This window comes from Myotis myotis, unplaced genomic scaffold (assembly GCF_014108235.1).
Source record: "Myotis myotis isolate mMyoMyo1 unplaced genomic scaffold, mMyoMyo1.p scaffold_m19_p_2, whole genome shotgun sequence".
Lineage (NCBI taxonomy): Eukaryota > Metazoa > Chordata > Mammalia > Chiroptera > Vespertilionidae > Myotis > Myotis myotis.
The window spans coordinates 215744947-215758831 of NW_023416324.1; the positions used below are offsets into that span (position 1 = coordinate 215744947).

Here is a 13885-nt window from a genome sequence, read left to right on the forward strand (position 1 = left end):
TCGCGCCGCACCGCAGCCTCAGATGCCCTGGGGCCCAGGCCTAGCTCACTTAGCTGAGGCCGTCGAGGGGCGGGGAAGACTTGATCTGTCTCGCGATTTCCTTCCTGCTCCTTCCTTACAGGTTTTCGCTCTGTTTGCTTCTCCCTCCACATTGAAAGGAGGCAAAAGTCTGCAAGCTCCCTTCCACGGAATCTCCAGGCTGGTTTTCCCCCACCTGCCGCATTTTGTTCCTGTAATTTGAGTTTCTTTTTCCTTCTCCCTTAACTCCTCTGCCACCGCTGTCTACCCCTTCACTTTCCTTTCTGGGAGCAGTTCCCTAAAGAAAGCGAGGGTATTGGCATTTATGTGACTCGAGGGCCAGAACTGCCCTCTTCAGCTCAGCAGCTGGTACCCTGGAGCCAGCGTGAGAACCACCTGGCTGGCTGCACGTTCAAGTGCAGATGTGGTTCAGGGGCGGGCGGGGCCTGGGACCCGCCTTTCCACCGAGCTCCCAGGTGCCGCTTCCTCATCAGCTCTGTCCAAGCATGTGTAAGGCGAGCCACTTAGGTCACTTTACATTTTGTGATACCCATAGTTTAAAAAGAAACATGAAAAGAAGCACGTGCAATTAATTGTAATGTTTTATTTAGCCCAGTATTTCCAAAAAAATTATCATTTCGACAATAAACGTTTTTAATTGAGATATTAGACATTCTTTTTTTTTCTTATTGTCTTTGAAATCTGATGTGTATTTTACATTTACAGCACACCTTAATTCCGACTAGACTCAGTTCAAGTGCTCCTTAGCCACCTGTGGCTAGTGGCCCATCCTTGCTGGGCAGCGCAGATCCCGATGACACAGCTGCCCCTGCAGAAACTCAGAGGTGTTCACGCTCGGGTTGCATGTGACCAAACCCTTTGAGATGGGCATCAGGACGACATTAGAGGTTCTCTGCCCAACTTACAGAAGTAATAGTAACAATAGCCAACACTTACAGAGTGCTTTGCATATGTCACTTAATCCTTATTGCAACCCTGTGTCAGAGCTACTCTCTCTGATTTATAGATTTGAAGGTTAAAATTAAGTAGCCCAGAGGCATATAGCTAGCAAGTAGGAGAACCAGGATTCAACCGCTCAGCTATGATTTCTGAATCCTATCTGTCAACACTCAGAGTATGGTTACTATCTTTTATCACTAATTTCATGTCATTGGTGCCTCTGCTCCAGTTTATGGCAGGGGATGAGTTGTTCAGATTTGAAACAAAGGATTCCCTGTACAAGGTCAAGTTGCCTGTCAGTTGCACTGAAATATTTTGGTAGTTTTACAACTCTCAGTGCTGTGTATTCAAAATCAAAGTTCTGGATTGAAGAAGGGTATGAAAACCATTGAGATGTTTAGGCCTGTGAGGAGGCCCTATACCTTGGGCAGCAGTATGGTGTCTTGATCCATTTGTGTACTTCCATAAAGATGGGAAGATTCGGGAATTCTTAACATGTTTCACTATGGAATCATGGTGTGTTTTTGTTTCTGGTGAAATCACTTTTTAATTGGTAAAAATTAATGTTTTCTTGCTCATGTGAACTTCACATAGAATATTTCAAAGACAACTTTACTAGTGATTTTTCTAGACGCAGTGAACTTGGAACTAAGGAGAGGTTTGTGAATAGAAGAGTGAAAGTACATATATCTACACATGCTAAAATATGGTATTTTGCAAAATAATTTTCTTCTAACTTTATACATTATAATAAATGTGACATCTTGTAAATTATTTCTCTCGATGGTGAATTTATTAGTAAATATTTAATCAGAATTGCAATTTCTATCTTGCATCTGAAGCAAGAGATGGTTTCATTAAGATGCTGTAGTGAGGTCCTGGTGGGGTAGCTCAGTTGGTAAGAGTGTCGTCCTGATACAGCAAGGTTGCAGGTTCGATTCTTGTCAGGGCACATACAAGAATCAGCCTATGAATGCGTGCCTAAATAAGTGGCTCAACAAATCAGTGCCCCTCTCTCTCTCTCTCTCCCTCTCTCTCTCTCTCTCTCTTCCCCTCTCTTTACCCTCCTCGCACCTTCTTTCTCTTCCTTCCATCCTCTCTTTCTAAAATCAAATGGTTTTTTTAAGATTCTGTAGTGAGTTGAAAAATTAAATAGGCATTTACAAACTGCAGTAACAATAGTGGAGGAGACTGGCTGAGTCAGTTGGGGGAGGGAAAGTGGGGTAGAGATTCGAAGATCCCTCCGTTGTCGCAGGGTCACATGACTAAGCCAGCATAAGGAGACTGTCAGTTGGCTCCATTGTTTCCATGGCACACTGGAGGAATATGTGATGCTAACTAGTAAGATAAATGAAAGTTACGTTTCTGTTGTTCTGGAACTTACTATATTAAATGGCCTTACATTGAATAGTCACTGGGCCAAAGATTTCCGTTCCTTAAAACAATGACCATCCCACCCCCCACCCTCCCCAACCCACCTATTACTCACCCCCTGGAGGTAGTGGCAGGGGAAAGCCTCCAATAAGAATCCTAAGTGTAGATCAGTCAATAATAAAAGTTATGCTCTCTTGGAGGCAGGAGAGAATGAAAAATTTTTTTGAGATCCAGAAGTCGGGAGCCACTATTCCAGACAGACATGTTTGAAACCACTTGTTGCACAGATAGGCAGCGATTTGACATCTGCAAGCAAATGCCTTTTCTTTTCTTTTTTGCTTCTGCCTAAAGCCTATGTCAAAAAAGAAAAATTATCCTTTCCTAATTCTTCACCTATCTTTCGCTCTCAGGTTGTGTGAGCTATAAAGATTATGCCTCAGGCGTGTGAACTCAGTTGAGTATGTCTTAATAATGCTCATAGCAATCTAATTGTCATAATTAGGAGAGGATTTAAGGTGGCTTCCCAGCCCTCTTCCCCCTCAGCTGAGGCTGGGGTCCCCTTTATGATGCCGCTGTGACCACGTGGCCAGTCTCTGTGAAGCCCTCCAGTAGGGACCGTGCAACCCCATGTGTTTTCCTACGTGTAGATTACATACCAAAAGGGGATATAGAAGCTCTTACAACATGTATCAACTAGAAATGCTTCCTCCGGCCAGCCAGGCGTGAACCCATCTCGTGTCTCCCGTGCCCATCTCGTGACTGTCGTGGCCCATCTCTGCTCAATGCTTATGCAACGTGTCCTTAGAGTGGACGGGATTCTAGAGACCGTTGCCTCCACGGTGTAGAGCCCTCCGTGAAGGCCACGCAGCACCGCCTTCCGAGAAGCAGAGCCGCCCTAGCCAGCTAGGAGCACACGCTTCACCACCTGCGAAGGGTGGGATTTAGGCCAAACTCCATCTAGTGACTTTGATTTGCTGACCATATTTTTTAACCAAATATTTGGGCACAGGGTTGACATACTTCTTTACCTGATATGTGGATAGTATGAAAAGTCTCACAGGTTAGTGAGAACACTATTAAAACTTAACATTGCCCTGGCTAGGTGGGTCAGTTGGTTAGAGTGTCATCCTGATATACCAAGGTTGCAGTTCAATCCCAGGTCAGGGCACGTACAAAAAGCAACCAATGAAGGCTTAAGTATGTGGAACAAGAAATCCATGGTTCGTTCTCTCTCTCTCTCTCCCTCTCTCTCTCTCTCTCTCTCTCTCTCTCTCTCTCTCTCCCCGCCCCCTCTCTCTTCCCCTCTTCCTTTCTCTCTAAAGTCAATCAACTAAAAAAATCACCTTAACATCTAAGTCATCTCTTCAGTGTAACTGAAGATTTCTCCCTCCAGCTATATCATGCTGCAGTGCACCAGTCCTGGCAGAGCGATGAGCTCTGGGGCCACATTTGGGGGTTGATTTATCTGTTGTTCTGTAGCCTGGCTGCTTGACAATACCTATGCTTTCCTTAAAACAAAATGAGGGTGGGTCAGAGATCTTATAACTGAACCCTGAACCGGAAGTGGCCACAGTATTACAAAGTTGGTGTCGGGGAGCAGTAGAAATTTGAGTATATAAAGAGTTGGACTTTCGGGAATTCAGTTGTCCACAGAGTAACAGAGGGATTGGATGAGAGAAAGGAAGGAAGCCGTTCAGCGGTGGTGGCCATAGCCCAGGCCTGAGGCATTACACTTAGCACATCAGTTGTGCTAACACCCCTCAGAACATAAAATGAGCCGGTGAGCTAGGATCCCAAAAGAAAAGGGAAGGTTTATGTCCATAACATCATGCAGAAGAAGGAATGGCGACAGACTCTCAGGTATCCTGATGACTGAAGAAGGGCACAGCAAATCTCATTTTGGAGAAAGATGAGTCCAGTTTTATGCCTCTTGAATGTGAGGTTGACCTGATACTCAGAACACTTTTGGTCTGAAGGTGTAGATAAGGAATGATCTGTAGAGGTTTTATTTACAATTATTAATAAATGAGCTGCTTAGGGGATTAAGTGTAGCAGGAGAGCAAGTAGAGTTCATGTTGCTGTTATAACTAAGATGATGCCACTGGAAATGTCTTCCCATCGATTCTTTTTAGAATTCCTTAAAAGATCAGTACTTTACTAACTGCTTTTTTTAAGTGTTATTTATAGCAAATGTTTCATTTATTCAAAGTCCCCTGCTTTGTACCAAAAATTATTAAAAATAGGTGTCTTAATTTTTGTTTCTCCAGATTTTCTAATAGGTTTCATGTGGACCATTATAAATGTATAAAGTATTACAAACATAATCCTCAATTTGTAGACTTATATTCAACATATTTAAAATCTAATGTACCTGGAAAAATTAACCTATTTAAAACTGTACATTATTTTGCTTTTTATAGGGCATATCAGCCTACTTTAAAAAAAAAATATATATATATATATATATATTGCAGTTCAATCCCAGGTCAGGGCACGTACAAAAAGCAACCAATGAAGGCTTAAGTATGTGGAACAACCAAGGTACATGCCCTTGACCAGAATCGAACCTGGGACCCTTCAGTCTGCAGGCCGACGCTCTATCCACTGAGCCAAACCAGAGAGAAAGGGAGAGGGAGAGAAAGAGAAACATCAATGATGAGAGAGAATCATCGATTGGCTGCCTCCTGCACATCCCACACTGAGGACTGATTAAACATCAATGATGAGAGAGAATCATTGATTGGCTGCCTCCTGCACATCCCACACTGAGGATTGATCCTGCAACCCGGGCATGTGCCCTGATGGGGAATCAAACCATGACCTCCTGGTTTACAAGTTGACCCTCAACCACTGAGCCATGCTAGCCGGGTCAGCCTACATTTTTTTTTAATATATTTTATTGATTTTTTACAGAGAGGAAGGGAGAGAGAGAGAAACATCGATGAGAGAGAAACATCGATCAGCTGCCTCCTGCACGCCCCCTACTGGGGATGTGCCCGCAACCAAGGTACATGCCCTTGACCAGAATCGAACCTGGGACCCTTCAGTCCGCAGGCCGACGCTCTATCCACTGAGCCGAACCGGTTTTGGCCAGCCTACATTTTTAAACAGGTTTATTTTCATTTAAAAGTTTTCTGTAGCACTTCTTTGATAAAGGAAAGTTAAGAGTAGAACATAGGAGCGAGAGATGTGACTATGGAGACAGCGTCATAGAAGTGCCATGTTGCTGACTTTGAGAATGGGAGAAGGGGGAACCATTTTAAAGAACACTGAGGCACGGACATGCTCCCAGGAACAAGCTGGAATTACAACTGAAGTACGGAAAGGCTTCCTGAATAGTCAATGGAAAACTCTCAGGAGAGAACCCTGATACCCAGGGACTGAAGGTGGAGACGCATAGAGACTGGTAGGAGGGGGGAGGCACAAAAGGGCTGGCCCAGCACCCACAGACGGCAACTGAAGTCCCGGAGAGAGATCTCAGCTGGGGGGGCGGGGCGGGGGGAAGGGGTGCCACTGAGAACTCTGGGATCTAATCCCGAAGTGGGGCTCCCCAGCAGAGAGCACCAAACTGAAGAGGGTACCCACATAACATCTGGCTGTGAAAAGCAGTGGGGTGCTGTCTGCCAGGGAGTGACAGCTGAAAGTTCAGGTACCCTCTTAAAGGGCCAACGCATTAAACTCCCTGTGGAGCCACCCACCTTGTGCTCTGGCAGAGGGAGGGTGAAGTGGACTGGAGCTGTGAGAGCAGAACCAGGACTGGGGACTCGGGGGATAGAGCTCAGAAGGCAGACACCCCAATTTTCCTGGGCTGAGTCAATTCCCTCACACAGTGGAGGACATCTTTCCCACATAGACATCTGCCTTGCCTGGGGGGAAGACAGTCGACACACCCTATTGCAGTGGTTCTCAACCTTCTGGCCCTTTAAATACAGTTCCTCATGTTGTGGTGACCCCCAACCATAAAATTATTTTCGTTGCTACTTCATAACTGTAATGTTGCTACTGTTATGAATCATAATGTAAATATCTGATATGCAGGATGGTCTTAGGGACCCCTGTGGAAGGGTTGTTCGACCGCCAAAGGGGTCGAGACCCACAGGTTGAGAACCACTGCCCTATGGGCAAACATCTTGCCCTAAGGCCACTTAAGAGATTAAATGTAGCCTCTAGGCCAGCTGTGGGCAAACTACGGCCCAAGGGCCGGATCCGGCCCGTTTGAAATGAATAAAACTAAAAAAAAAAAACGACCGTACCCTTTTATGTAATGATGTTTACTTTGAATTTATATTAGTTCACACAAACACTCCATCCATGCTTTTGTTCCGGCCCTCCGGTCCAGTTTAAGAACCCATTGTGGCCCTCGAGTCAAAAAGTTTGCCCACCCCTGCTCTAGGCAGAAGCAACTGCCCCATCCTGTTGAAAAAAACTCACCATACCTGAGGATGATTGCCTGGGGGCAATCCAGTTCGGAATCCTGGAGGCTTTGAGTCTTTGCCTGATCCAATTAGTCAGAAACAGCCTTTAACACTATCCTGCACTAGAGATTGAGAGGTATAGAGAATCTACCTAAAACAAAGTCATAAACCCAAACAGACAACCAAAATGAGGAAACAAAGAAACAACCCCCAAATGAAAAAACTAGCGAATTCTCCAGAAGAGATAAATGAAGCAGAGATAAGAAATTTATCTGAAACAGAGTTCAGAGTAATGATGTTAAAAATGCTCAACAGTATGAAAAAAGATATAGTAACTATGAAAAAATAACAGTCTGAGATAAAGAATGACATAACACAAATAAAGAACACATTGGAAGGAATACACCAGATTAGGGGAAGCTGAGGATCAAATCAGTGAATTAGAAGACAGAATTGAAAATATCACTCAATTAGAGAACTAAAAAGAAAAAAACAATTAAAAAACAGGAGGACAGCTAAAGGGAGCTGTGGGACAATGTGAAACGTAACAATATTAGAATAGTAGGTGTGCCAGAAGAGGCAGAAAGGTGTTTGAAGAAATAATGGTAGAAAACTTCCCTAACCTGATAAAGGAAAAAGTCACACAGGTTCAGAAGGCACAGAGAACCCCAAACAAGAAGAACCCAAACAGACCCACACCCAGACACATCATACATAATGAAAATGCCAATAATTAAAGACAAAGAGAGAATTTTAAAGGCAGCAAGAGAAAACTGTTACCTACAAAGGAGTTCCCATAAGGCTGTCACCTGATTTCTCATCAGAAACTGTACAGGCCAGAAGAGAATGGCATGAAGTTCTCAAGGTAATGGAAAGCAAGGATCTGAGACCAAGATTACTATATCCAACAAGACTATCATTTAAATAGACAGGTCAAATAGGTAAAGAGCTTCCCAGACAAAAAAAGGCTAAAGGAGTTCACCACCACCAAGCCAGCATTACAAGAAATGCTAAAAGGATTGCTGTAAAGGGACTGCTGAGAAGAAACAGAGAGAAACCTAGCCGTACAGAATTAAAATGGCTATAAATAAGTCCCTCTCAATAATAACCCTAAATGTAAATGGATTAAATGCTCCCATCAAAAGGTGTAGGTGCCGGGACCGGTTTGGCTCAGTGGATAGAGCATCGGCCTGCGGACTGAAAGGTCCCAGGTTCGATTCCGGTCAAGGGCATGTACCTGGGTTGCGGGCACATCCCCGGTGGGGGATGTGCAGGAGGCGGCTGATCGATGTTTCTCTCTCATCGATGTTTCTGGCTCTCTATCTCTCTCCCTTCCTCTCTGTAAAAAATCAATAAAATATATTAAAAAAAAAAAGGTGTAGGTTAGTTGAATGGATACAAAAACATGACCCAACTATATGCTGTCTACAAGAGACCCACCTCAAAACAAAAGACACAGGGCGAAAGTGAAGGGATGGAAAAAAATTTTCCATGCAAATGGAAAAAAAAAAAAAAAAAAGCTGGAATAGCAATACCCATATCCAACAAAATACACTTTAAAAGCATCATGCTAAGTGAACTAACCCAGGCGGAGAAAGATAAATATCATATGATCTCACTCATTTGTGGAATATAATGAATAACATAAACTGATGAACAAAAATAGAGACAGAAGGGAAAAAAATATACTAGAAGTATAATAGAAGTAATCCTGTTATTTGCAGATTTTTAATATTTCCTACAACTTTTATGATGTACTATGTTAGTACAGTTTTGGTAATATCATTATACTTAAAATCTTTTTATCCTTGAAATATTAATGTTTATTGCATATAATATTATATATAAGGTCATTTTTCTTGAATAATTGGTGTTTATTGCATGTAACATCATATTCAAAATCGTTTTTCTTGAGAAAAAAGAGAGTACAACATATAATTTTGAAGTTAATGATATTCATTCTTGGAAATGGCATGATAAGTGCTATATTTTAACTTATATTTTTATTTTATAAGGTGCTCAGCTAATTTATTTCCTGTGTGCAAGTATATTTACATTCAATAAAACAATTTTGACATAATAGACTTAAGTGTTCCATTTAATCTAGACCAGTGATGGCGAACCTTTTGAGCTCGGCATGTCAGCATTTTGAAAAACCCTATTAACTCTGGGGCCATGTCATATATATAAATTTTTTTATATTTGCAACCATAGTAAAACAAAGATTTATATTTTTTATATTTATTTTATATATTTAAATGCCATTTAACAAAGAAAAATCAACCAAAAAAAATGAGTTCATGTGTCACCTCTGACACACGTGTCATAGGTTTGCCATCAGTGATCTAGACCAATGCCTGAGAGACGACTTGGGCCTTGAATACCATCCATTCTACCATTTTCTAAGTGTCAAGAACTCAGTATTCCTTTTTGGGGTTTGTAAAATAAGATTTCCTCAATTTTCTTGCTACTTTTGTAAAAACACTTCTCTTTCTTCCCTTTGTAATTTTGAGGATATTTTTGTTCCCACTTGGTTCTTTATTGGACCAGCTAAGAATTATTTTTTTCTGCCACCCAGGCCAATTTTAACCCAAAATTTAGAGGAACAATTTAGGGTCATCTGACTAAAAACATTGGTGATGTTATGTGTATGATAGCTGTAGTGCAGTTATCTGCCCGGGCCTTTGAAATTGGGGTGCTGTGGTTTGAGGTCCACGTGACTGCTGCTCTGGGAGACAGCGCATGTTCTAAGATGCAGTGGGCAGAGGAAACAGTGGCTTCCCGCATTACAGAAGGAGATGTTTTGAAATCAAGGTGTTGCCATGTAAAAGTTCTGTTTCTTAAAAGGCAGCTCCAGTAGCTCCAGACGGAGCAGGAGCAAGGATTTCAGTGTTTAATGATAATGGATATTGATTCTCTCCAGCAGTAGCTGGGAAAACCCACGAGTGAGTGAGTGAGTGAGTGAGTGAGTGAGTGAGGCAGGCAAGGCTGTGTTAGTATGTAATGGAATCTAGAAGCAGGGAACAGATGGGGTAGATGGAGTGTCACTGGGGGAGACCGGAGAGGGGCAGGGTGGGGTTTGATTCACTCCGCACAATCTGCAGAGCAAGGACAGCGCAGACTCAGCGAACAAGCAGGGCCCGGAAGCCCAGAGACCCGTGGCCATCTGGTGTGAAGGCGGAGTGACGGGATCAGACAGGGTGTGCGCGGGGAATGGGCATCAGGCGGACGGGCAGTGGGTCATGCATCTTAGACGGCCTTGGGAGCTGGGCGTAGAGGGTCGGTTTACTGTCAACGGGAATGAACGCCTGGCTGCTGGATCTGTGCTCCCCTGCAGACACCCCCCACACACACACTGACATGCACACACAGCCCTTCTTGCCACAGGGTTGGAATTCATGTCATCTGACTGGCTCACTCTGTTTTCATATGCCCCGTTGGTACGTGCTACACACATGATTAGAGGTGCCTTGAGTGTGTGTCCATTTCTCTCAGTTCCAGCATCTGATTACCATGTTGTAGGAAGCAGGAAGCGTTGCTGACTTCACTCAGCTCCGTTAGACCCTCTGAGGCTTAATGTCAGGAGGGCTCCTGGCGGGGCCTTCACATTCGCCCTGGACCTCACGCTCAGAAGCCTTCATGCTCTGGTCACCAGCTTGAAATTTTCGTAATTTCTGGGCAAGTTTCCCCACGTTTTCATTTGCACTGGGCTCTGCAAGTTATATATCAGTTTTATCAACAAGGACTTCATAAATGACAACCCTAAGCTAAAGGATGTAGGATCCTAGTTTCAAGTGGAAAGTCTAATGTTAGCAGCTCAGTAGAAAGCCGTTGAGTATAATGGATAAGAGAAATTACTTCGGAGTTGGGAGCATCTGGTTTGTCCCAGATCTGCCCAGCTGGTGCTATACGGCCCTAGGTATGTGCCTTAACCTCTGCAAGACTCAGTTTCCTCCTTCATAAAATAAATGTAGTAACACTTTCACCTGTACAGGTAGGTACAAGAATAACTTGTAAAAGCCCCAAACTGAAGAAAATCAAATGCCTATAGTGGAATTAATCAATAGCAATGGATGACTATAATAGTAATACTGTATAGCAATGAGAATGATGAACTACAACTACCAGCGACAATGTGGGTAAAACAAACACAGTGTTGGGAAAAAGAAAGTGGACATAAGGGATGTCATTTCTTTTACATAAAGTGAGACAGACCCAACGAGCCTGTGCTGCTAGGGGCTAGTGCAGCCGTGGGCAAACTACGGCCCGCTGGCCGGAACCGGCCCATTTGAAATGAATAAAACTAAAAAAAAAAAAAAAAAGACCGTACCCTTTTATGTAATGATTTTTACTTTGAATTTCTATTAGTTCACACAAACACTCCATCCATGCTTTTGTTCCGGCCTCCGGTCCAGTTTGGGAACCCATGTGGCCCTCGAGTCAAACAGTTTGCCCACCCCTGTGCTAGTGAGTGTCCCCAGGAAGGGAGGTGGCGAGTAGCGGGGGCACAGAAGCTTCTGGGTGCTGGTGCTGCTTCCTGCGTGACTGCGAACACTCCACAGAGGTCAGCAGGCTGTGCAGTGGGGCCTCTGCACTTCCCATGTGCATTGTGCTCTCCTGTAAATTTACACTTAATAGTCTTGCCCTGGCCAGTTTGGGTCAATGGATAGAGCGTCGGCCTGCGGACCGAAGGGTCCGGGTTGGATTCTGGTCAAGGGCCAGTACCTCAGTTTCAGGCTCCATCCCAGCCGGGCCCTGGTCAGGGCACGAGAGACAACCAATCGATGTGTTTTTCTCACATCGATATTTCTCCCCATCTTTCCCTCTCTCTCCTACTCTCTCTAAAATCAGTGAAAAAGTATCCTCGGGTGAGGATTTGAAAGAGAAAATCGTCCTGCCCTGGTGAGTGTGGCTCATTGATTGAGCGCCATCCTGTGCCCCAAGAGGTCACCGGTGTGATTCCTGGTCAGGGCACATGCCAGTCAATCAGCTGATGTTTCTCTCTCTCTCCCTCTCTCCTTCCTCTATCTCTAAAATAAAAATAATAGCCAAACCGGTTTGGCTCAGTGGATAGAGTGTCGGCCTGCGGACTGAAAGGTCTCAGGTTCGATTCCGGTCAAGGGCATGTGCCTCGGTTGCGGGCACATCCCCAGTGGGGGGTGTGCAGGAGGCAGCTGATCGATGTTTCTCTCTCATCGATGTTTCTAACTCTCTATCCCTCTCCCTTCCTCTCTGTAAAAAATCAATAAAATATATTAAAAAAAATAAAAATAATAAATTAGTCTTTCATAAAATTATTATGAAAATTAAACAACTGGAATCCTTAGATGTGCTTCAAGAATCCACAGACTACAGATTTAAATACTTCCATTAAATGGTTGTAAACTGTCACAGAAGAATTAAGGGCACAGTTTTGGTGTCTTGATGGACTTTTTCTTTTATTTATTTTTTAATCCTTACCCAAGGGTATGTTTTTATTGATTTGAGAGAGAGGGAAACATCCATGTGAGAGAGAAACATTGGTGGGTTGTCTCCCATAGGCCTGGACCAGGGATCAAACTTGCAACCTAGGGATGTGCCCTGACCCAGAATCAACCCCCAATCTTTTGGTGGAGGGGAGGGCCCACTTTTCCCTTCCTAATGGTCTTTTTTAAGACTTTGAACGCCTTTCAAATGACACCTTTGGTAATTACAATTGAGCTCTCTGAACCTCTTCCGTTTCCCCCCACCCCCACCCCCCAAGTACATCTAATCATTTTTATTGAATAGCAAAGTGAGATTAAACACATGCTCACCTTCATGTGGAAAGCTGACCTGTAAACCCCTTCTCTGCTAAGATGGCATATTCACTTCTGGATCACTTTCAAGCACTATTATCTAAATTTCTTTGTTTGGAAACTACATTTCTAGTTGTCACTTTATCCTTTGCCAGCACTATTTTTTAATTTTTGCTTTCGTTTGGTATAGATGACATTTTGTTGGTTTGTTTATTTCATGTATATATTTCTTCTTTTGTTTTGCTTTAGGTGACTATGAAAGGCTTATATTTTCAACGGAGTTCTACAAATGAAAAAATAACATTTGTATTTCAAGAACGGGTGAGAAAAATTGTTTAATCATTAAACGAAACAAGATAAGTATATTTACCCAGTTTAAATGATCTTTTAGTGAAACTTAAACGAAACGCTACAAATTACTTTCCTTTAATCATATGTTACAGTGCTGGTCCATATTGTAGTATAACTATATTTTTAAAAGAGTTGCTACAAAAGAGTGTTTAGTCCCCTGGGTGGTGGTATAAAAGATAAATGGAAAACAATACCTTAATAGTCTTATATGTTGCAAAATTAACTCAATTTATTTTGAATACCACAATAAAGTAAATTTCCAGATTGTAGTCATATTTCAGAAAATACATTCTCTCAAACTGTGAGATAAAAGAGGTGGAAAACACTGTTTTCCACACTAATTTCTGAGCTTTGCAATGTCACCCTATTCACTAAGCTTTAAATGGTTTCTATTTTTTACCACTTTAAGCATAGAGAGTGGAATTTTCATATATTGGAGATTGTTTGAAAGGTCTGTCGCAAGCCAAAATCATTCCAGTGGTAGAAGCAAGCTGTCTGAGATTTTGACTCTTGACTTAAATGATTTTGGAGTTAGTGAAAGATGACAGAGGAAAACTGGATTGTGTTCATGGTTCCGAAATCCTTATTATACTATGGAATATGCAAGTATGGCATACAAATAGCTCTTAGTTTTCATCCCTAAAGTTAGATTTGGGGCCTGTTTAATTTTGTTCAGTTGTGTATGAAAATTCACATCATAAAGGCGTGGGCTCAAATGAATGTGTAATATTTTGTTATCATTGGTTCTAGGAAACTCTTCCTGTTGCAGAGGATAACTATGTGAAACTTCAGGTTAAAGCTTGTGCTCTGAGCCGCATAAATACAAAGGTATTGGTGCTTTTATTTGGGCTAAAAGTCAAATGAGAATTCATAGTCTATTTAGTTTACTAATATAATGCTAACTGACTTCTGAGTGCCAAGAAATTATTGTCATCCTTAGAAGAAGAGAATAGCCAGGGGAAAAGTTTATGTGAATTTGTATGTTTCCAT

General features: G+C 42.6%; 1 protein-coding gene across 6 annotated transcripts in view; it reads left to right on the forward strand.

Moving 5' to 3' along the window:
• Window positions 1-13885, forward strand: part of CRYZL1 (crystallin zeta like 1) — a 36428-nt gene that overhangs the window by 515 nt on the left and 22028 nt on the right. For 4 of the 6 annotated variants that reach the window (XM_036352236.1, XM_036352235.1, XM_036352238.1 and 1 more), the window contains exons 2-3: window positions 12794-12865; window positions 13646-13723. In XM_036352236.1, coding sequence (XP_036208129.1) covers window positions 12794-12865; window positions 13646-13723 — 150 coding nt within the window. Of the gene's footprint in view, window positions 1-121; window positions 199-12793; window positions 12866-13645; window positions 13724-13885 lie in introns of those variants that run through there. The other 2 variants (XM_036352237.1, XM_036352239.1) reach the window with 2 other exon arrangements.